The sequence below is a fragment of the Podarcis vaucheri genome (genome assembly GCF_965113315.1).
Source record: "Podarcis vaucheri genome assembly, chromosome: 1".
NCBI classification, from domain to species: Eukaryota; Metazoa; Chordata; class Lepidosauria; order Squamata; family Lacertidae; genus Podarcis; species Podarcis vaucheri.
The window spans coordinates 80,348,002-80,372,718 of record NC_138759.1 but is presented as its reverse complement, the minus strand read 5'-3'; the positions used below and the strand labels follow the sequence as shown (position 1 = coordinate 80,372,718).

Genomic DNA, 24,717 nt, shown 5'->3' with positions numbered 1-24,717 from the left:
ATCATTACCAAATTTTGCGCAATGTTTCCTCATATCAAGGAGCAGGTTTTCATATATATTTGAATATACAACTGGATGCCATTTTGAATCAAGATGGTGCACCGAACCTTTCAAAACTGCACTGATTTGAACCACTAATTGCAAAACTTAACTGATTTGGGAATTTTAAGCTACGCCGGCTACAAGGCTCCTATGGGAGAATAAGCATGATGCAGAGTAATCCTTGTTGCACTACATTGCATTGCACTATATCTTTGGTGATCACTCGTAGCCGAGTAAGATTGTTTTCCATAAACACGGTTTTAACAATGAGACTGTGACTGTGGAGGCTGATTCTGGACCCACACGTCCTTCCACAGCGGGGACATTAGTTCCCGGGCAGGAGTTGATCCTGGTGAGGGTTTGCCAAGCGTGCCTTCCTCTTAGCATTTTTGTCCCTTGCGTTCTGAGTTCAAGTGTCTTCAAAGTCCATGACACCTTTGGTAAAGGCTGTTCTCCAACTGGAGCATTCGCAGGCCAGTGTTTCCCAGTTGTCTGTGTTTATAATACATTTTTTAAAGATTTGCCTTGAGACAGTCACTATGTAGGCAGCAGGTGGTGCTGTGGTCTAAACCACTGAGCCCCCTGGGCTTGCCGATTGGAAGATTGGCAGTTTGAATCCCCATGATGGAATGAGCTCCTGTTGCTCTGTCCCAGCTCCTGCCAAACTAGCAGTTCAAAAGCACGCCAGTGCAAGTAGATAAATAGGTACTGCTGTGGCAGGAAGGTAAACGCTCTGGCTTCCTTCACGGAGTCCCATTGCACAGAAACAGCTTAGTCATGCTGGCCACATGACCCAGAAAGCTGTCTGTGGACAAACACTGGCTTCCTTGGTCTGAAAGCAAGATGAGCGCCACAACCCCATAGTCTTCTTTGAGTGGTCTTAACCATCCAGGGATCCTTTACCTTTACCTTTTTTACCTATATAGGCAGCCAAGTCAACCAGCACTACCTATTATTCTGGAGTGGACTTAGTGAAATTATTCCCTCTTTATCAATTGTAACCACAAAGGCAAATGAGTAAGGAGCAGCCTTCCCATCAGGTTATTCTGCACCACTGAACACAAAGCTCATATGCCTTCAGGCTGGCCATATCCCAGAGCAAATACTGAGCACAAGAGGATTCCTGCCAGGAATGCCAAAAGACATTTCAAGGGTCAGAGAACAAGGTGTGTGGGGCCAGAACATTCCTTTGTCATGGAAGCCTAGCCTCTATTGAGAGAGGGAGTGCTGGCACTTGTCCCCTTGTTGAGAGCATTGAAAGCTTTGATACCACGTCATCTAACTTCCCAGCAAACCAATCAGAATGAATGCTCAACAAAGAGGTTGCAGGGAGGAACCCTAAGTCTTAAACATATTGTGGAGCCCATCTTAGACATAACATGGTTGCATGCATCCAGGCCCCCGTTTGCTTTCACCAGGGGGGGGGGGGGAATGACCCAGTCTGCAGATGTAGCAACCTAACTTCCTACCCATGTTAAAACCACCAAAGACTTACCAGAACTCAAGATCCTGTTTGGAAGTGTTGCAAGAATATTTGTGTTTGCTTGTTTATTCTTTGTGGACATCCAAGAAAGTTTTTAGCAACCCGTTTTTGTTTGGATTTGTGTGTTTTAGTATGGTAGCCTGTGTTATGTTCTGGGTGTAACACAGGCTTCAGGTGAAAGTTTACAGATGCCTTAGTTATATACTACCCTTCCATTAAAAATAAATTATCAGGGCAGTATACAGCTAGGGTGGCTGTGTTTCTACTTTACAGAGCAGGGTCCTCTCTTTGAAGAGCTGTATGGTCCAGATCAGCATGAAAGATAAAGGACCCTAAGAAAAGAGTGTTGCTGCTTGTCTAGGCCCAGTCTTCCCCACTATGGTGAGATTCATTGCCATATACACACACACACACACACGCAAGTCTGTGTACTCTTATGGATTGCCCTCCAAAAGTGGCCATCCCATTTACGCTAGCAAAGCAAATCATCAGGCAGAATATGAAAGAATTCAGCAGAAACAAACATAACAGCTGGAAGCAAATATTAAACAGAATTTCAGAAGCCCAAGGTTATACAGAAGTTTTAAACAAAGCAGCTAATTGCATGAGGAAATGTAACCATTGGTTTCCATCTTGATACTGGGCATGAAGTTTTAAGGTGTCATACCGACACCTAGTGGTTGGTTGCAGTTATCTGCAAAAGGTAGCTCAGTCAGACAGAAAACCAAACATTAGCACCTCTTCACATTCTATTATCCATTGGAAGATGAATTAAAACAGTGAGTGCTTCCAGGCATGTGTGCACATGCCAGCCCAAATCACCCTACTCAACCTCTCCATTTAATGCAGATTTACCTTTTTCCAGGGAAAATCTGGTAGTGTGTGTGTGGGGGTAGAGTTTCTGGCAATGCCTCTTTTTGCAAAGTAACCCCTCATCCAGAAAAACAGGATCATTTTGCCTGACTCCAAACAGAGCACAATCTTCTCCTGAAAACCTACAATGCTCACCCATAATGCAAAAAGGAAATGATGCATGTTTCTGAAGATTATGTAGGGGAGATGCACTTCCTGAGTAAATATTTTAAGATTATTAGAACGGCACAATTCTACTCCAACATCCTACCAACAAACCAGTAATAAACTGTTTCTTTTGGGTGGGGGGTGCATATCTCAGTGTTAGAGCATTTGTGTTGCGTGCAAGAAGGTCCCAGATTCAACGTCCGCCGTCTCTAGTAGGGCTGGGAATGTCCCACCTGAGACCCTGTAGAGCTGGCCTGCCAGTCAGAACAGGCAATGCTGAGCTAGATGGACTAATGGCCTGACACTATTTAAGGCAGCTTCCTATATTCCCTTGATCTAAGACCTTGATGTTATGTTCCTCCTTGCCAGCAATGGAGCTGGTCCAGTCCCTCTGGGGTAGCAGAGCCATCCTTTTCCTTCCTCATCATTCTCTTCCCCCCTTGGGATGCTTCTCCTCCTTGTCCACTTTGCTATATGGAGCGTTGCCTTCCCAGGCCCTTCCCCACTCATAGACTCTCTGCAAAGGAGAGCAAAATCTCACTGTGAGTGATCAATTTTCCCTCTTCTCCTCCAGAGCCTCAGGCTTGACTCATTTTTTCCCCTCTTGTCCAGCCCAAGGCTTTGAAGAGCACATGGTGAAGTGGTTAGAGTGCTGAGCTGAGACCAGGGTTCGAATCCCCTATCAGTTATGAAGCCCACTGGGTGACCTTGGACTTGTCACCATGCCTCAGCCTAATCCACTCACAAGGTTATGGTAAGGATAAAATTGGGATGAGGAAGAATCCTGTAGGCTACCTAGGAAATAAGGCACATTAACTGTCAGGGAACTGACATTGGAGCTAGAGGCGGAAGGAAGGCTCTCAAATGATGCTGGAGAAGGGCCCAGCAGGGAGAGAGGCAGCTCAACAGATGGGGAAGCAAATTAGCGCAACACCAGGGATAAAGGGGGGCAGATGGGGGAATCGGCGAGAGGGTTCCAGGACTCTTCACCGGATACCAGCGGGGAGAGACTTCCGCGCAGGGAGAGTAGGAGGAGACTTGGCGTCAAACAACTTTTATGTTGGAAAAGGTTTAAGAAACGCCCACTGATGGATTCTGCTAGCGACTGAGGCAACCACGAAGTGAAGGGCTGTCCAGACAGAAAGGTTTAACCAGGCAACATAGCCAGGAGAGGCGGCAACTTACGCATGAGCAACCCATACTCATTACATTAACCATTTATTCAGGTGAACTGTCATCTTTAGTGTCTCAAGACAGTTACTGAATAATGCAAATGAACAACACCCAGAGCACCAACCTTCACGTAAACCTAGTATTACCTTACTACAAGTCCAGCTACACTAATGAAATATCATGATTAACTACAATCAGTCAAGAAGAAAAATAGTATACCACTGGTGTTGCACAGAGCCATAATGTATAGGTAATATTTTCTTTTTAACTTGGCCGTGTATATGGGCTTTAAGGAGCTCATGAAATGGTACTTCAGGTCTGAGCTTCTGAATATCCAAAGGGACCAAGATGTGACCTTTTGGTGTTCTTCACCATCAAAACCATAAAGCCATAAACCAAAACCAAAACCATAAAATCAGAAAGATAGTCTCTTTGCAATCAAACTTTATTTTATATTCCTATAGGGCTAGATTTGTTGATCAAGATACAAAAAGTTCACTCCTTGCATTCTCAGCAGAAAATATTAATATCAGAGATACTTAAGGGGAGGGGCAATGTTGTGTCCTAATTTTTGGCAATTAAACAATGGGCATTATTCCCCAATTTTTCTAAAAGTCTCCAATATAGTTCTTCCTAAGGGAAGAGTTTCAAGTCATCTGCAAGTAACCATTATTGCTTTATGGCAGCTGGCAGGAGACGTATTCTACTTTGTGCTGATCTTAGTATTTCCCAAGAGGCAGAAAACCCACCAGCATATGCATTCTGGACTCAGCAGATAATTTCAGAACTTTCCCCATGCTGCCTCACCACTGAGGTACCAACACATTCCTAGCTTTGAATGTGGTTTCTACGCATATCACAGCTCCATGAAATCTGGAATCATAAAAGTCCATCATCATATGATCTGGGGACTTGGTTTACAAAAAGAATCCGACAGAAGAAAAGGCAGCCGAAGTGGTCACAGCAACATTGCACCACTCATGTAACAACTTTAAATCCAGGCTTTGATTCTTCCAGGGCCTTCAGCTCATTATCCACGTCAGCAGTCCAGTAAGTGTCGTACAAACTGCAAGAGAGTTCAGATGAGAGTTCAGACATTAATGGTACTGAGAAGTCATGCAAAGCAGGTAACCTCCCTTATCTGTGAGAAAGAAGCAGCACACACAACACTCTATTTCCCCAAGGTGAAAGGGCTTCCAATTGTTAACTTCCATTTGTACAGAGAGAAGCAGTCTGGCTACTACGCCTGCCACCAATGGAAGTAAAACTTCCTTCAATATTAAAACTAGACAGAGGCTGTTCCTGATGAACAGACCCATGTTTTCAAAGAAGGAAGTCTAGGATTCATATTTTTGTTCAGGGGTACAGAACCTGTGTGCTTCCAGGTGTTGCTGAACTGCTCCATCTCCCATTAGCCCCAGACAGTGCAGCCAATGTAAGGGGTTGTAGTTATGGATGTTGGAGGAATCGACTGAAAATGGGTCACCATGCAGGTTTCATTCTATCTGCTCTTAGGGGTTCAGATGCCATTTTAATTGGGGGGTGCACTTATGGACTTCGTCATCAGACCCACATCTCTGAAACGCCTCCCCCAACCTCATTCCCAATGCCTATCACAGCACAAAAGAGTCACTTACATCAGGTACTTCAGGTTACAGTTGGGACTTCTCACTGCTTCGCAGAGCTTACGCACACCCTCATCTCCTATATGGCTGTAGCTTACATCCAGTTCTTGTAGGCAGGGTTTTCCAACGATGACTTCGGCAAGCTTATCGCAGCAAACCTCTGTGAGTTCCGATTGTCCCAGCCTAAGAAGAAGGGCAGAATAAGCACCAGACATATCCACAAGGGAGGAATATCCCTGAAGATGTCTCCTCTGCTGAACCCACAAACAAATTTCACACTGCTGCCTTTCAAGCAAGCATTCAGCTAATGTGAAGAGGAACAAATCTCGGCCTAGGAAAAACGTAGTTCGCCTTTTAGTTTACCCAAGTGTTCCAGCATTAAAACATGTTCCAAACTGGCAAATTTATTTTTATTAATTGTAAAACTTGTAATTGGGTATTTCACATCACATGCCCTTCTTTTCAAGTATGGCAGGCTGTCTCCATAGATGAAACATAGCCATGGAAGAGATCTGCTGCCAAACCTTAAGGCAAGCTTCCTCAACCTCGGCCCTCCAGATGTTTTGAGACTGCAATTCCCATCATCCCTGACCATTGGTCCTCCTAGCTAGGGATCATGGGAGTTGTAGGCCAAAAACATCTGGAGGGCCGAGGTTGAGGAAGCCTGCCTTAAGGCAAAACAAAGAGGCACCAGAATGCCAAACAAGGCAGCCCCCTCCCCTCCGTATTTACAGCAATAGCGCAAGAGTCCTAAGCTCAATAACGTTTTAGAAAAACCTTAACACATTGTTTTCAAGAGAGCAACAAATGTCTAAGGTGACTTACCAGAGGGATTGCAGGTTACAGCTGGGGCTCAGAACTCCTTCACAGAGATCAGTCACTCCTGCATCACACAGATTATTTCCACCGATATGCAGCTCTTTCAAAGTCCCGTTCACGCTGAGAGCAGAGCCAAGGCTCTTGCAACAGGCTGAAGTCAAACCACATTCTCTTAGCCTATGGTAGACAAATAAGAATATCTCTGACAAGCCTGACAACTCTGCAGTGCAATAGGCCATCTAGGGTTACTTTTCCTTTCTGTGGAGTCAATCCTATCTGACCAAAACAATATGAGAAACAGACGCAATACACATCCATTGTAACTTTTTAAAATGGTGTCTGTTAGACAACTTGTAGCCATAAACAGATGGTAGATCAACATCAGGCAAATCGCTCCAGCAGAGAAATTAATAGACTGACTGAAGAAGGCAGGAGGATGGGCTGACAATTTTAGAATGGAATTATTTAGTTCCTTCTCCTTTGGTAATGGAGCAGATTCTTCAACAGGGCCATCCTTGACTTATGGCTCCCTCTGAAGGGACACTAAGCTAAATCAGCTGGGAATTATATCAGGCAGGCTTGGATCTAAAAGACAAGGCACAAGGGCAGCCCCATATAGACAGCATTGCAATAATCAAGTCTTGAGATTACCAACTTTTAATAAAAATATTTGTTTATATATATTTAAAAACTCATGCATCAGTTCTCCATGGTGGTTTTTCAGCAGGGGCTATATTTTGAACTGAACAAAAGGCTGAAGGGTCAGCAACATTTGCCCCACTCAATTGCTCCCACATGGGCCTAGATGACAAATCACTTTCTTCTCCTCTTAGGAACAGCCCAACTTTTCATATGTATCATTCACTTATTATACCCGTATGGCCCAAGTTAAGCCTTCTCACATCTGACATCTAGCTGTTTCAGACTACAACTCCCATCATCCTGACCTTTGGTCCTGCTGGCTGGGGCTGGGGGGAGTTGCATATCCAAGAAGGGGAGGGCCAGAAGTGAGAGTAGGCTGGCCGAGGTCATAGACTGTGTGGTGTGGGAGATGCTGTCCTGACAGACTGCTGACCAGTAGTGAGGAGTCTAGGAGCAGGCAAAAGGCTATCCAATCCATCTGCTCAGCCATTTCCTAGCAGCCCTGATGACCTGGGCACTTTCCTTGCCTTGGCTGACCTCGGAGGAGAACTCAAACAAGCTTTGGCCAACTTGAAACACCTGACTTATAGACTTATTTGAAGAGTGTTGTTGCTGCACTCATCCCCTTAGTAGGAGTAGTTTAATATTTTACGGGTTCCCCCTCCCCCTTCTCTATTTGGTTTTGGTCTGCTGATTTTCTCATGAAAGACAGCTGTTATTGTTCACTGCAACTTGACTTGGTGGACAAAAGTTGTATAAAGGGATCCTTATGATCAGAAGCTGGAATACTGTGTCATGCTGAAAGTCCTTGGAGCTGGACTTTGCCTCTTGATAAATATCCTTAATAGTCACAGACCCATCCTGTTTACTCATGACTTCCTTGTTACACCTGCAAAAAAAAAAAAAAAAGCCACAACAGAAAAATAAGCCTCCAGCTCCTTACCACAATGACTCAAGTTTAGATTTTGGGTCCTTCAGTCCTTGGCATAAGAACTCCATCCCTGCATCTTTTAGATTATTTCCAATCAGGCTCATCTCCTTGAGAGTCTCTTTGGTACCAATGACATTGGAGAGGTCCTTGCAGCCAGGAGCTGAGATATTGCATTCCCATAACCTGAAATAATAATCAAGTCACTGTCTTTAGTCACTGGCAAGATCTGAAGTGTGTGTTATAGAAACTTCAAGCTGTGTGTGCTGTTTGGAACCCCTGGAGTCCACATGAGCGAGTCCGTTTGCTGTATTAAGACAAATCCTCATACACCAAGTTTCCCTCCTGCATTAAGCAGGAGCAGCAGACATCTCCAACCAAATGCGTGTGCGGCCTACAATGGAAACCCCATGTCAGCCAAACAGACACCTACCAGAAGCGAAGTGCATTTACCAATGTGTCTAAGCCTGAAAGGTCCAATAACTCCTTGGGGCAGGGATGGCTAACCTGTAGTCCAGTTACTGTTGGAATTCAATGGCCATCAGTCCCAGCCAGGATGGTCACTGGTCAGGGATGCGGTCCAACAATATTGGAAAGCCACAAGCTCCCTGCCCTTGATTACGTCAATAAGTGTGTGTGCAATTTGGATATATGACCCTTATTTACATAAACCTCCACACTTTCTCCCCTGGAAAATTCACCAGTGAAAGAAGCAGCCAGTGAGTGCTGCACATGGAGAGTTCCACTGATGCAACAGGTCATCCCTGTCCTCCAACCCTCTAAAACAGATTTTGAGCATTTGCAGAAGGCTGCAGAGGAGGTAAATTCTGTTGCACAAGCAGAAGTCTATTGCACTAGCAAGAAGAGCAACATTGGATATGAAACATTTAGAGTTCCATTTGCAAAACTTGTTTGGCAAACATTTACTTGCAGTCCTAGGAATTCACATTGGTGAAAAAAACGATTTACGGAGGATAGAGCCTTTACCATTGATTCCCATTGGCACTGCAAGAGTTTTAAAAAGCTCTGTTTTTCCAGGGCTGGGAAATGTACAGGCTTGCAGGAATGAAGTTTATGAGACTGAATTCTGCACGTTTTGTAACATGAGCACCTTTCAGGATCAGACATGTAGTTAAACAGATTTGGCTCCTACAACACACAATTCAGTATCCACCAGCACAAGTCATTGGCCATTGTTTAGAGTATCCTTTTGGCTTTTAAATACTGGTCAGGAAAACAAATGATGTAAAAATAAATGACTAACTTTCTATGAAAAGAAATAAAAATGGATTTGCATCTAAAAGTGCAAGAGGTGAAGTACTTTAACCCTTTCACCAGACAATGTGGCAATACAACCCACTATCTATTGCATTACAAAAAGGTACACATCTAGAAAAAAGTAGAAAAGTAGAAAAGGAGGTAAAAAATTACAAGGTTTATAAAGATATTATCAAAAAGGTACATGGAAAATATTTGAATTACACAGAAATTATTTAACTGGCACAGGAATTCTTTACAAGATGCATAGTAAAAAGACACATTAACACTCACATAGGGACACGAAAATACTGCAACCACAGTGACACTATTTGAAAACCAAGAAAGATTATATATATATTTTTAGAAAATAGTCCGCTCTTGTGACAGCCTAGTTGACAAGCTACACCTGCTCTAGATAAAGCCACTTACCACAGCTTGCGTATTTTGCAGTTGGGATTCAAGGCCCCCTGGCACAAGAGGGATACACCTGCGTTACCAATCTTGTTCTCGCCTATGCAGAGCTCGGTCAAGGACGACTTTGAACTTAGCACAGCGCTGAGGTCCCGACAGCTGGCAGGTGTGATGTCACAGCTCTCCAGTCTGCAGGAAAGCAAGAAGCCAAAGCACAAATTACGTTCCGTTCAGCAACCCTGCCCACAGCTGCTGCCACACACTAGCAGACGCACACATTATTTCAATTTTGCCCAAACTGCAGTTTTGTTGGCCAGTAGTGAAAGGCCTTAGAGGCTTATTGAGCACTGCAACCCCCCCCAACACCCCTTATCGAAATGATTGTGCATCTAGAAATGCAGTGGAATATGCAGTGTGTGTGTGTTTCTTTGCCATGAGATGGTTTTAGGAGAAAAGAAAACCTTCAATTGATTTTATTCAGAAGTGGCATCACATTAATCTTAAAGGAAGATTCCAATGCGCTGTAAAATTGCATATACAGTCGTACCTTGGCTTTCAAACAGAATGCTTTCCAGAAGTCCGTTTGACTTCCGAAACATTCAGAAACCAAGGCACGGCTTCCAACTAGCTGCAGGAGCGTCCTGCAGCCAATCAGAAGCTGCGGAAGCCGTGCTGGACGTTCGGCTTCCAGGGCAAAGTTCGCAAACTGGAACACCTACTTCCGGGTTTGCGGCGTTTGAGTTCCAAGTTGTTCGTGAACTAAGCTGTTTGAAAACCAAGCTACAACTGTAACATGTCACACACACTGCCAAGACTTCTGCTTTAAGGGCCACAATTACAGAGGTTGCAGCAAGCAGGCATTGTTACACCCCACCCAAACCAATTTCTCCCCCCAAGTTACCCAGGAACCAGCTGAGCAGTTACAGAGAGGGAGCTGCTCCTTCTGCGACTTGTTGCATCAAAGCCCTCCACATGCACTGATGGGGGAGCTCCCATTGAAGCTTCCTTCACTCGGCAGATAACCAGACATTTCTTCTTAACAGTGCCCCTCACTTTGAAGGCTCGTGAGAGCCATGAGGAGCTTGTGTAACTGCCCAAGCGGTTCTGATCGCCGGCAAAAATGCAGGAAGCACTGACAGAACCAAAGAGGTGAGCACTTCCAGAGAAGCCATGAAAGTTGCAGAAGAGACCATGGCTGTTGGTGAAGGATGTGTGGCAGGTGCAGTGAAGCGGGCGCAGCCTAAGCAAGAGGGGCTGAGCCTGGGGAGAGAGCCAGGGGTTGGAAAGAGAGGCCTTACTGCAGTGATTGCAGGTTACAGTTGTCGTCCAGCACGCCCTGGCAAAGCTGCTTCACTGCGGCATCCCCTAGTTTGTTGTTGCTCAGGTTGAGTTCCTTCAGGGATGGCTTGGTGCGCAGGGCAGAGCTGAGAGCCTCCACGTTCTCTGCTGAGAGCTCGCAGTACTCCAGCCTATAGGAGAAGAACAGAAAGACCACCACCCCAATAGATAAGAAGGAGCCTCAAACAGTCTGGCATTTTCAAGCACAAAGCTTCCTCCTTCTGAACACATCTGGACCAGCCCTCCACAACCTGGTGCCTCTAGAGGTTTGGGGGAGCTCCGTTGTCCATCATTCCCACCCAATATGGTCAATAACCAGGGATGATGGGACCTGTAGTCCAAAAAACAACTGGAGACTCCCAGGTTGGGGAAAGCTGATCTAGACACAATGATTGTTCATGGAATTGTTTTAATGCATAGTTTATACTTTAATGTTTGTGTTGTTAGTTTGTATACCTGTTGCTTAAGAAGCTTATTTTGGCATTAAGGAGTTTATTAATTATTATTAATAGTAAATATTTTCACCTGTACCAGCTCTGATCTCTCTTGGCTATTGTTATCAGAAAGTGTGTGTAGATCTGAGAAAAGACACTGTACAAAACACGCTTTGTATGACTTTTTACAAGTAATTGGGGGATGGGGAGGAATTGTTCACCATCAGCCTGAGTTCGAAAAGAGATGCTTTGTAACTTGAGAAATCTTCTCAGCCAAGAGATCTTTGCTAACAAATCTAGTAGTCACTTACTGAAGCTTCTCCAGCTGGCAGTTGGGATCCAAAAGTCCCTGGCACAATATCTTAACTCCTGCTGTGCCCAAACTGTTGTCTCCCAGGTGAAGCTCAGTCAGGGATGGCTTGCTGCTGAGCACAGAACGGAGACTCTCACAGCAGCCTTTGGTGAGGTTGCAGTTCTGCAGCCTGGAAGAACAAGACAGAGTTAAGTCAGCCTCCCTAAAACTCCTCATTTATTGGTTTACCTTGACGCCTAGGTAACTGAAATATTATTTGAAATATACTGTACAATTCTGTGTTTGCATAAGACTATATCCTAAGCTTACATCTATAAATTCCCTGCAGATGATACTGATGCCCAGGGGAAACCAAATATTAACGCTGCTGTCTTTTGAGTGGGCAAAGGCCATGTACGTCCCTTAAGAGTTATCTCAAGGGCACAAAGCTTCTCCCACCACAGCTCCTTTCTGCTATAGGCCCCCTGCCCCCCTTGATTTTTGCCTGCCTTATAGGTTTACGGACTGGCTTAGAAATGTTTGTTGGCTTTTGTTAGATGCAACACAAGGAATCCCACAGCAGAAAAAGAATCCCTATACAGTGTGTTTCAAGCACTACCAGCCCAGCAGGTATGTAGAAAAAAAATGCTGCCTAACAAGTCATAACACTTAACAGAGTTTTCAAGAGGAAAAACAGAGAAGCCAACCCTCTGCACTCCTCTTCTCAGTCATGTAACTAGATACACCATCCCCTCCACAGTGATATTTTCTATATATTCAAGCCGTGTGTTATAACTGCAAACTGTGGTAGGAGAAAACAGCCTGCAATATCAGAGACTGCACTGCACTAGTGCAGCCCAGACTGACGGGGGCCATTTAAGTCATAAAGCCATATGATCAGGAAGGCCGTAACTGCCATTTGAAGAACAGCAATTCCAGACACATTTTACTAGAAGCCACTTTCCAGACTGCTCTCTGGGGTGCTGGCGCTAAAACCAAAACACATTGTTTCGGTTGCCAGGATGAGCTTATGAACACAAAGCCCTCTTGACACTTGAGATGTTCTTTGATCTGCTACTAGTTTCATATCTCCAGGTGCCCAGTACCACTTCACCCAATTCAGGAGTAGTCACAGAGATCCATTCCTTGTCCCATATGAAGCCAATAAGCCCATGTGAACTTTGGAAGGCGTGAGAGCTGGAAGAACTCAGCATCTAACCCCTAATAGGTAGACAGACAGACAGACAGACAGACAGACAGACACGAGCCCAAGTCCTGCAATCTAACCTATTGGATCTCTGTGAAGGTGAATCAAGGTGTGGCAGTCTTTTAAGAGCATGCAAAACAGCACCATTACTTCTGGGCAATGTTGGGGGAAAATGCATTTTAATGTATTTTTAATCTCCTGTTGGAAGCCGCCCAGAGTGGCTGGGGAAGCCCAGCCAGATGGGTGGGGTATAAGTAATAAATTAATAAATTATTATTGATTTCCCCGCCTACTTGTATGCCAGCCTAAGCAAATGGTTTGATTATAGGTTAGCAGAGGTCCCCCAGTCCAGCTGCTCCAGGAAAAACTCATACAGTGGTAACTTGATGGGAAGAATATAAGAAGCAAAGACCACAGTTCAACAATAGCAAAAATAGTTCAAGCCCAAAAGGAATTCTGAGCCACTTTCTTAGCCAGAAGGGAATTTATCACTGATAACCTTCCTACTGTGGACATTTCCATCTGTGGAGACCTTCAGCTAACAAAACTTAAGCCATGACAGATTGTAGGGGATTTACCATAGTTTCTGAAGGTTGCAGCTTGGACTCAGCAATCCTTTGCACAGCAACTCTACAGCAGCATCTCCCAGTTCATTGTTGTTCAATTTGAGTTCAGTCAATGTTTGCTTTGTGCTCAGAAAGGCGCAGAGATCTTTACAATGACTAGCTGATAGACTACAGTCATCCAACCTGAGAATGAAGGGGAAGAGGAGCTGGGTGTTAGCTCTAACAAACCAGCTGAGAGAAACATTTCTCCTCTACAGAATTCTTTTCCCCCCTTCCAGCCTGATTTGGAAGATTTCCAGAATATTTGAACAAAAGGTGAAATCCAACATTGTCTATCAGCAAATTGGAACCCTTGTTACAGCAGATTCCCCATATACCCTTAAGCAGTGCTTTTTTTCTATAAAAAAAAATGTTTCGAGGTACTCATTTTGACTCAAGAAAGTCACCATTTTATAGTTCAAATCGGGGAAAATAAATATAGTAAATGGACAAAAGTACAAAGATTCACAAAATGTTTAGAGGTATGCGTACCTCTGAGTCCCCCCCCCCCGAAAAAAGCACTGCCCTTAAGCCTCCCATGCACGCACAAAATAAATCTGCAACAATAAAATAATTCAACAAGCAATATGATTTTCAAATGAAACAAGAGCATACAAAACTGGCTGCTGGTTAGAAACAATTAAGTTAGACATTGCTTTCATTCACATGCAGCACTATGCCAAACCATGGCTTACAGCAGTGATGGTCAAACTTGGCCCTCCAGCTGTTTTGAGATTACAATTCCCATCATCCCTGGTCCTGTTAGCTAGGGATGATGGGAGTTGTAGTCCCAAAAAAGCTGGAGGGCCAAGTTTGGCCATCAGTGGCTTACAGGAACAAGCCAAAATCATATCTGACTTGCTCCTTCCCCTCTGTGTGCTGCTGCTGCCACGGTGAACTTGGGCTTGTCTCTCCCAGACAAACCATGAGCAGTTAACCAAGAACAAAACTTGGTAACTGATAAATGAGAATGTGAAATCTGGTTGTGAGAAGCATCTCTAGGTATTTTGGGGCAAGCAAGCATTACACCAGCTCAAGTTCCATCGGAATGGAACCCCTGCAGTTGTGAGACTTTATGCACACCTTAACACACATTGCTTTCACTGACATTTTACTTACCTGATGGTTTTGTACTGGCTCAGAGTTGGAAGAAGTTCCTTCCAGCTGGACCCACTGAGCTCTTTGGACTGGATGTCAAGGTCCATGTTTGATGCAACAGCTGGAGAGAATGGGGGGGGGAGAGAGAGGTGTTATTTCCCTACAACAAGGGTCAAGGGGAAGGCTATTGTTCCCATTCAAACTACAGTGTTTTTGTTTGCTTGTCTATAGCAGAAGCCACTATGCTGCCCTCCACATGTTGATGAACTCCAACTCCCACCAGCCTCTGCCACCAAAAATGATGAGTGCTGACAGCCCAACAGCAGCTGGCGGCCTCACTGCTGGCCATCCCTGGTCTACAGCATTTGCGGCTATCTCAGTTGCAAGCAAGAATTTCTCAAAAGAAAAACTCCTGCACTTGCTCAAGAGCTAGCCCCCTGCTGAAAGGTCCTGTTTGTGGCCACTTGCAACTTAACCCAAAGAGGCCCCTTCTTAACAAGAGCTGATGCAACAGCCCGAAAGCACACACATGAATCATGCAACGCTTTTGTCTCTCTGCCGACAACTGGTCTTAACCACATTTACTAGAAGTGAACCTCTGAAGGGCAATGTTTCAACATTTGTAAACTTTAGCCTCATTCTGAAGGCGACTACATTCCTGATCTGCACAGCCTATATTTGTAGTGAATATGCGAGTTTAGAGAGGGCCCTTTGTTAAATGGAGCTGGCACTATGTTTACTCTGCAACTCTGGTATTTGGTACTGTTAATCTGGACCCTGCTAGGCCTGCAGGACCAGCAACTGCACTGGGTTTCACACACACAGCACAGCAGCCACGATGGATCAAATCGGATACGCCATTTATTTGGTAATTCATGATCTACATCTTATGTAGCTCTGCCCGTATGAGCAATAAAATTAATACAAAAGATGGAAAATTCCACCTTCTGTTCCAGTTCTCAATAGATATAAAAGGTGTATTGAGAACCGTACTGTGATATCAGTTGATTCATTCTGAAAGTGTTTTTTTCAGGGTGAGTGTTTTTCTTCTTCTTTTCTTTCCTGATACTGTACTTGCTGTGCTTCATGTTCTTTCTCTCACCTGGTGGCCACAAGATCTTGGCCTGCTGTAAGTATGACTCCCTATATTCCTTGGGAGGGGTGGCTTTAAAAAAGAAAAAGCTTCATGAGATCTTCTCATAAACCTCCCACATCACACTTGGTTTGGTGTCAAGGTTAGGCCAGGATTTGTGATATCACTTTGCAAAGTGATAGAACTATTCTATCATTCTCTCCAAGGGGTACCCGTTATAATCAGCTTAATACCATCACAAACCACTCCCCTGAACTCCAGGCATTTGGTACCCTTGGGGTTCTCCCCCCCTTTTGAAATTTCCAAGTGAAATTTGATATTAATCAGTGCTTTTTTTCTATAGACAATGAAGTTGTTACAATAAGTGCCACACTTTTGGCCTTTTGGGGGAAATGGTGCTGGTACTATGTACCTTTCAGTACCTCCAGGGAAAAAAAGCACTGAGCTTAATTATTCTGGGTTGAAGTGCTGTTACGAGACATTTCTGAAAACTGATTCACCAGTGAGCTGGCAGAGAAAGCACATTTCATCAGCTCCAGAAAACCCAACCCAAATGCCCAACCTAATGACTGGATCTTCTTTTCCTGGAAACAACACAGAAACAGACTCTGTGAATACTTGTCAAGTGGGTCACCTGGTATTAATATTACTGTGCCTCAGAACCTAGCAACATTAAACAGTTTTAAGGAAGCACTCACCTATGTGCAACTCCCTCTCACCTCCCTTTTCATAGCACAAAGCAGACACTGGATACTGCTGCCAGGAAGGGAAGTAGGACAGGTGAGCTAATGGTGCTTCACCCTTTCCATACCCTGTCATTTGTCCACTCAAATTACTTTCCACCAGCTTTGGATAGAAAAAGAGCTAGGAAAGATATGTGGTGGGGAGCCTATATCTTTCTCCCAAATGGGCGTGGGATGATTTTGAGTGGAAATAGCAGAAGGAGACAGGGTTACCTACCTACGACACTTTTTCTGTGCCTGATCACAGATTATGAAACTGTCTGGGGGCAAAAAAAAAACCTCCCAAGTAATAGTTCACAAATTATCTCCCTGCTTTGGCCATCAAAGGACATCCATATATATATAATATTGATCTGTGCCGCATATTCTTTTTGTAGGCTGATAAACTGCACAGAGAGACTCTCAAGTCTTGGGGAGGTATTTGGCCATATGATATTCACTTCCAAGTAGTTCCACTAGAAAAGTTTGAATAACCAGTTTACTACTGATCACCTTTAAAGGAAACAGACCACATTGTCAGCATGTTGCTGGACATATCAAAGAAGGAAGCGTTCCCTAGAGATCACCAACTGTGCCCATACAATGCTTCCGGCTTAAACCATCTGCCTGCAAGAACCTTGCAAATTCCAGTTAACGTCACTAGAAATTGACAGTTCCTTCCATTCATAGAGTTGCAAGGGACCAGGGGGGTCATCTAGTCCAACCCCCTGCAATGCAGGAATCTTCCACCCAACATGGGGCTCGAACCCACAGCCCTGAGATTAAGAGCCTCGGGTTCTACCAACGGAGCTTTCAAGCCACATCATATCCTCCCACTTTGCCCAGATGAACTTTAGCCCCTCTCCAGGTAACTTTGTACCTCAATTTGTGCACTTTGTCGTTCCATCTGTCAAAACATGGCAATGCGTATAAAGCTCTGGTGGCTTCCAACTAGAAAAAGGAAAAGGACCATATCCGCAGATTCCCAGAACTCGGGGCACAGATTCAATGCTTCTCCCATGTTACCATTTTATTGCCTTCTGGAGGGATACTCTTGCACTATAGCACAATGAAAGCATGTGCTCACACATGGAGCTTTTGAAGTGTGGAAAGTAGCAAGATTTCAGGAAGAAGCACCAATTGGAAATGAAGCAGTATGCCTACTCCGAAATCTCAGCAGGCACAAACCATATTGAAAGTGGGGTCATGTATCATCAGCCCTACACCATCATGAGCCCAAATCGTAATGAATGCACAATAAAAAGGACACCTGAAGCCTGTTCTCTTTTCTACCCCCTATTGCGATGGCTGGAAGAGACCACTAGTTTCTAGACATCAGCTATTTATAGCTGAACACACCCTTTTGGATAATTAGGCATCTAGGGATTTTCCATCCTTGCAACTCTATTCCCTTTCCCGTTTACATCATGCATGCAAATACAACATATGCAATGCCTGTCAACTCCCAGTCGTTAAGAGGAAAAATGTACCAAGTTGATAGGCTTCACTCAAAGGAAGCTGCTGGTTTTTGACAGCCATTATTTTACAATGGCACAAACGATGGTCCTTCACTTGTTCCAGGGATGGGAAATGTGTGGGTGTCCTTCTCTTTGGCTGTTGGCTACCCCCCACCACCCTTAACCATTGGCAATGCTGACTGGGACTGATGGGAATTGGCATCCAGGGAGCCACAGGTTCCTCATCTCTAACTTATACCAACAAAGAGCTGGACTATATGGTCCTATCTAATATGATACGATCATAGAGGTTTATGTAGGTTTAGGTGTAGAGTTGGAAGGGACCATGAGGGTCATCTAGTCCAATCTTCTGCAATGCAGGAATCTTTTTGCCCAATGTGGGGTTCGAACCCCTAACCCTGAGATTAAGAGTTGCCAGAGACCTATTTGTGAAAGCAGTCGGCTAATACTTTATGCCTCTCAACTGAACAGTCAAGAGCTCCAGTTTGTGGGGTGGGGAGAGAAACCAAAGCAAGCATTGGGAGGCTGGTTGTAAATTGCCTAGTAGTTGTGAGTTGTTTTTTATCTAGATGCCATGAACAATTAAAAGGAAATTCAGCGAGTTTGATTCCTGTGTTAGAGAATGAGCAACAGCTGACAATAGGCGATGCGGGGGAATGCCAACCACATGCTTTTCAAAACTGAAGCGCACTGCAAAACGCACAAAACCTCAGGTCACAAAACAGCCTGATGCCAGCAGTTGAGCAAAGCTAGCTAATGAAACATAAAATGCTGTTCACAGAGAAAACCGACACTCTTTTGGAACCATTTAAGTACCAGATTCATAGAGCTTGGGCAAGGGCCTTGCAAAGCCCAGCCCTCTGCTCTGTGCAGAAAACCCAGAGCGGGAGCATCCCCAAACAGACCTGGGAGTCTGGCCTCTGCGTGAAAGAGACAGACCCTGTCTTCCCTCAGACCAGCCTTTGCTAACCTGGTGGCCTCTGGGTCTTGCTGGAATACAGCTCCCTTCAGCCCCAGACAGCTCCCCTAACCAAGATCTGACACCCTCCAACTTCAGCTCCACAAGTTGGCAGCGGAAGGTTTCCATGACAACTTCCAAACACACAAAACACACAGATCACTGGTGCCATTTATCCTCTCAAAGGATGAGAGCGGAAAAGCAACAAAACCCACCCATTTCTTACTGTGCTGCTACTTTGAAATGCCACCACTGTCCTTTGCAAATGGGAGGGCAGAATCCTCTATATACCTAACCAGTGCGAGTTCTTCCAGCACAAAGTTTCCAACATAATGTTATTATTAAGAAACTGAGCCACCGCTGCACACTTTCTGCCATAGTAAAGGGACAGAACTTCCGGGGAAATTAGCTGACGGCTCATCAAAGTCATGCTCTTTTAAATCGGGGAGGGCGGCTATTACAGCATATAAATGACAATGAATTGAGTTTATTTCACTGAAGCCCGAGAGCAAGTACTCATTCCTAGCTAGGAACCATTTTTCCAGCCCCGATCGGCCACTTTCTGCAGTGTCAGGCTCAACAAGGAAGAGGCTGGAGTGCCTCCCTCTTTCCTTGCGACACAAACGCGTCAGAAGCGGGTTAATTAAAAACAGGAACTCAAAACCAGCCTTGCTTTCCAACCCCGCTGCCTAAACTAGAAATCTATTTTTTGCGCGCATCTCAGGCACCTATGACACCTGGTTAAAAAAAAAAGCAACAACCCGACCACGCAGTACCTATTGGCCAACCCCAATACCTTGAAAAGAGAGCGAGGTCTGCGCTTACTTACCCGATCTTCGCCCCGCGCGGAGAACCAACCCAAATACAGCTCTGCCGAAGCCAAGCGCCAGCGCCGCCGCCGCCCGAAACGCAATAAATAGCTTCTCGGCCAACCCGCCCCTAACGGGAAGCGCTGGAACTAATCTGCCTAGCCGCGCCCCCTTCTGGGCGGCAAAGGGAGAGGTTGGGCCACGGGGATCGCACGCCTACGGAGCCGGCTGTAGTAATTAGACGGGCTCTGCTTTCCCCGCAACCAAGACGGAGCCGATTCTGTTTGGGCAAGCTCGACTCCCAGGGCGCCACGTGAGGCTTTCCCAGGTGTGTGGTGACGCATCAGTCTCCTCTTTGGAAGAGTAATCGCAGCAGCCACAGGCGGAAGGGAGTCCTGCTGGTTTTCTACGAGTCCCCTTGTTTTTACAATACCAGAGGTGCGAACGCCTTTGCTAAGAAGATCTGGGATAGCTCTGACTTGCCCAGAGTCTGTAAATCTACCTCTCGATTAGGTTGTCACATCCTTGCTTTCGACCATTAGTGTGACATTCAAGAGGTGCAGATTCCCCCCAAAAGCAGGAATCCTATCCCAGGTTGCCAAATTGCCAAAATTCAAAACTTACAAATTTGTCACACACACCCTGAGATTTTATTTATGTTTTAAGAAGTCCAAGCAAACAAGGTTCATGTTTTAAGAACCTGGTGCTGGAAGGCTGAAGTTTTCACAATTTTCTTCTAGGGTTACTTTTGAAAGTGTGTCTTTATGCTTTTCTGCAAACAGATGAGCCTGTGCAACAAGCAAACTTTTGACCACTGTCTTATACTTCCAAGCATGAATTTTCACACACAACACTGCAATATATCCCATCTGTACAAAATAGGTCCAGCGATAACCTTCTGCATTGAGGAGGAAGGGGCCATGCTGTTCATCTCCTCTAACTGGCTAGGGGTGATTGATAGCTTATCCTGGTATACACACTGGAAGGATGCCTCTTTGAACTCAGCAGGCCTTACTCCTAAGTAAACATGTATAGGATCAGTATAGGATCAGGCTGCAAGTGTGCCCTGGAGATGCTCCCACAGAGGAATAGTAAGTAGAGCAGAGGAGCATGGCAGCCAAAACATTTTAATGAACACATACAACTAAATAAGGTTTTCAAAATGGGACTGAGAGAGCATTGCTGCTGTTCACCATTTCTGAAAAATAACTAGAAGTGTACTCTTGCCCAGAAAAGGTATAGCAGGGTGTGTATAGGTGATTAAAAAAAATATCCCACCCATCATATGGCATAATGCCAAAGACAATTTCCAGGAGTACCTCAGATAAGCACAATTCATGTTATGAGGCAAGTAATGTTATGTTCATACCTGAAGCATAAAGTCCTAGAAGCATCTCTCCTCTTCCATAGCAACAAAAATATAACAACAACAACAACCTAAATAACTAACAATTTGCTACCCATTTAGGACATTCAAAATCTAGAACCTGGTGGCTGCCTCACACTGATAAACGGCAACTGCCACCCCTTGTCCCCATGGGCATCCATACACGTAGGTAAAAATCAGCTGTTCTTGTTTGTCCACAAACCTATAAAAAGATGGAGACAGAGCTGATGTGGGCCATGGAACACTGATAATTGTCTGTCTCCTCCATTCTCTTCTCCTTCTCCTTTCAGACCTAGCCCAAGGCTGCCAGGTCTTTTCATACAAGCCTCTTTCAGAAATCCTCTGTTAATTAAGTGCCCTACACTTTGTCCCCCTTTGGAAGCACCTAGCTTTTTACCAGAAGGTTCTTCCAGTTGAATTTGTTTCTGGCCATACACAAATCCCATATTCTGTCCTGGTGTATCCTCCCACAGCCTTGGACTGCTCCCCTGTCCATACCTGTTCAACAGTGTGGTGACCTTCATTAGTCTTAAGTAATTCCTGACATCCTTTTAAAAGACAACTGCCTATGAAGGAAATTCCAGTTTCCTCTTTGCGTAAATGCCTCCAGCAAAGATTACTTTGTTCTCTGATTTCACAAGTTCTAGTTCCTCTTACAACCGCCTGACCTAAGGAGAAGCAAAGGGCTGTTCTTCAGCTTTGCAGTTTGAAACAGGTAGTGGGTGGAATTCAGTGTTGCATTATGTTAAACAATCTGTCTGCACAACCTTCTTGGGGAGTGTGAAACGGGAGTATGGTAGAGCATAGGGATGGAGGAATGGGAGTTGTGAGACGTGGTGCTCTTCCACACTTCCACTTGTCCTGCCACTTTCCTCTGGGTAACCCCACTGTTTACTGCCAAATTAGAACATACATCAATCAGTTTTTCTATGGATTGACATTTGTTCTGATTCAGCAGTAAGCAGCGGATTTTCCTGGAGGAAGCAATGGGGCAAATGTCCCAGACCCGTGTTTTCTAGGCACAGAATAAGCAGAAGTGTGGATGAGCTCTTAGTGCAAAAGGAAGAAATCTCAGGGGCTACAGGCAGATGCAGAGAGAAAGGTTCTGTGGGTATGCATTTCCATGGGCTTTTTTAGGGGTGGGGAAACCCAAATAAAGCATTGAAAGGGGGAACACCCTAGTCATGGGTAAGCAAACTAAGGCCCGGGGGCCAGAGCAGGCCCTATTGCCTTCTAAATCCAGCCCACGGACGGTCCAGGAATCAGCGTGTTTTTACATGAGTAGAATGTGTCCTTTTATTTAAAATGCATCTCTGGGTTATTTGTGGGGTGTAGGAATTCGTTCTTTCCCCCCAAAAAAATATAGTCTCCCCCCCCCGGAGGTCTGAGGGACAGTGGACCGGCCCTCTGCTGAAAAAGTTTGCTGGCCCCTGTGGCCTAGTCTCTCACCAAAAAACAAACACCTGAGCAGAATTGTGCCTGCACATTTTGCCTCCTAGCTCAGGTTCTACAAATTCTAGAAACTTGCTCATTTTAAATGATAACTGGGGATCTGGAGATTATGTTTTACCAGGGGAGGAGAAACTGCCACGTTTGTGGGATACCTGTTGGGCTCCAGTAATGCAGGCTGTGCAAGCTCTGAAACACCAACATATTTATGTACTTAGCACCGAGACTTATGAACTTTGGCCAGTTTCTTGACAAAAGACATTGCACCATAGCACTGATGGTAAACTTCTTGCTGCAGTGTATGTAGACTCACAAGGCTCTGACGGATAAGGTCATCCCAACCCATTCAAAAGTCTTATGATTTTAACAGCATGATTATTCAAACCATCTAAATTGGAGGACTTGATTTTACATACTAAGCTTCTTGCTTCGGTGTGTCAGTGCTATATTGATTTTAGCGTGGCTGTGCCTATGCACACTGAGAATAAGTCCCATGGAATTGACTTACATCAAGAAGTCTGTTATTGAGCAACCTGAAGCTCTTTGTGGCAGTGACTGGCTGGTGCCAGGGAGTGGGTGGGTGGGTGTTATTCTGCTTGCATCTTGCTCCTCCTTTGTCTTGGGTTGTAGGAGCCACCCTCATCATTCTGCCTGGATACTGAGGTCCAGCTCCGAGGGCCTTCTGGCAGTTCCCTCATTGTGAGACGTGAAGTTACAGGGAATCAGACAGAAGACCTTCTCAGTATCTGCACCCATTCTGATGTCAAAGAGTGGTGGCGGCCTGGGAACAATTCCAAGGGCCATCTGAAGAAGACTAGGGGCCACATTCAGGCCCCAGGTTTCCATCCTTGCCATAGGCACCTGGTTGGCCACTGTGGGGAACGGGATGTTGGCTCAGCAGGGCTCTACTCAAATAAATCCAGTCCCTTTGGAATAAATGGGGCTTTGGCTCTTACCTTTTTTCTAGACTGGGGCAATTGCTATTGAAAAACTGTCCTGGGAAATCTGCTGAGTAGTGGGGTACAACTCTTTTAAATAAACAAAGCAGACAAATGTTCCCTGTGTCCTGCATCATGGTGGACACTATTTGGGTAGTGCCCTTAAGAAACATTAGGAAGCTGCCTTTAACCGACTCAGACCATTGGTCCATCTTGCTCAATACTGCCCACACTGACTGGTAGCTACTCTCCAGGGCTTCGGACATGGTTCTCTCCCAGCCCTCCTTAGAGATGCTGGAGATTGACCTTCTACAACTGTGGTTCCTAACATGGGGCACATGCCCCACAGGGGGGCAATTTGATTTTTAAGGGAGGCAATTCGAAAATGTGTTAGACCAAGTTAATGGCCTTTTAGGTTTTCTCCACGTGAATCAGAGTTCACGTTTTGAATAATAAGAATTATATGTCGCGAGGGGGGGGGGCATCAGGATTTTAGGTGGGGCATGGCCAAAAAAAGGTTGAGAACCACTGTTCTACAAGCAGAGCAGATGTTCTCCACCCCACAGAACTTGCGGGGGGCGGGGCTTCTCCTTCTCTGACTTATTCCGAGCGCTAATCCACGAAGCAGGAAACGGCGTCCTCGCTTTCTAATGACTCATCCACCCCAATCCACTTCTCCAGTCTCATCATGAGCTGGCACTGGAAAATAGTGCGCATCCCCGGCTGCTGCAGGCTGCTTGCTGACCGCGCCCTTCTTGCATTCGCTACCGAAACTCCTAAACGCTTGCATCCCTCGTTGGAGAAATCCCAGAGGGATCGCAGGGCTGAGAAGTCCGACGCAGCGCCCTAAGCCACAGCGTAGCAGCAAACTGCGCGAAAGCACCCGCGTTCCTCTAGCGGCGGCCTGTGCTTGAGGTCAACAACCGAACAGAGAGCCTTTCTTTTTTGCACAAAGAAGCGCCATCGCGCCCTTTTATGACCGCCTTGGCCCTCAGATCGACTCTCTGCGCGCATCCCTCTCCAGGCCAGCCGCCCAAAGCTCCTTTAAGCAACCCCAGCTTGCCCGGCCTGCCATACTTACTGCGCGGGTCTGCCTTGGCAAGGAAGCTGCTGGGAAACGTCAGCCGGATACTTCCTACTCTCCGCCTGCTGGTATCCGCGCAACCGCCAGAGTTTGGGCTCCGCGCGCTTCCGCATTGCCAAATCGCAAGGAAACGCCTTGGATTGGGCGTGTAAACTTGCTTGGTTTTCTAACGGATGTATGCCCCCGATCCTTCCTTCCCACACGTGTTGGAGTGGGGCAAGATCAGCAAGAGGCACGCAGCAAGGGTGGCTAGTGTGTATGAACAAGTACAGTTCTTTAAAAGAAGCGGGGGTTAAGAAAGGTATGCTGGAAAGCAAAGGGACTGGAAGCCCCCGCTGTTAGGTATTTATTGCATTTATACCCGACCACTTTCTCGAGGGGGCGCACATGGTTCTCCCCTTGCTCATTTAATCCCCGCAACA

The 24,717-nt window shown here is 45.4% G+C and overlaps 1 protein-coding gene and 1 long non-coding RNA gene across 3 annotated transcripts in view; both read right to left on the bottom strand.

The window, feature by feature from the left end:
- Window positions 1-24,717, bottom strand: part of LOC309514987 — a 265,808-nt gene that overhangs the window by 221,621 nt on the left and 19,470 nt on the right. The window lies entirely within an intron of this gene.
- RNH1 (ribonuclease/angiogenin inhibitor 1) lies at window positions 4,146-24,441 on the bottom strand. Of its 2 annotated transcripts, none has more exons than XM_082192366.1 (10): window positions 24,293-24,441; window positions 14,399-14,498; window positions 13,253-13,423; window positions 11,487-11,657; window positions 10,702-10,872; window positions 9,422-9,592; window positions 7,748-7,918; window positions 6,169-6,339; window positions 5,356-5,526; window positions 4,146-4,784 (listed from the first exon to the last, which is right to left on the bottom strand). In XM_082192366.1, exons 2-10 carry the CDS (start codon window positions 14,482-14,484, stop codon window positions 4,697-4,699), a joined length of 1,371 nt encoding a protein of 456 aa, XP_082048492.1. In that variant the 5' UTR covers window positions 14,485-14,498; window positions 24,293-24,441; the 3' UTR covers window positions 4,146-4,696. The 2 variants fall into 2 exon arrangements, with proteins under 2 accessions (XP_082048492.1, XP_082048491.1); XM_082192365.1 differs by lacking the exon at window positions 24,293-24,441 and adding an exon at window positions 19,458-19,608.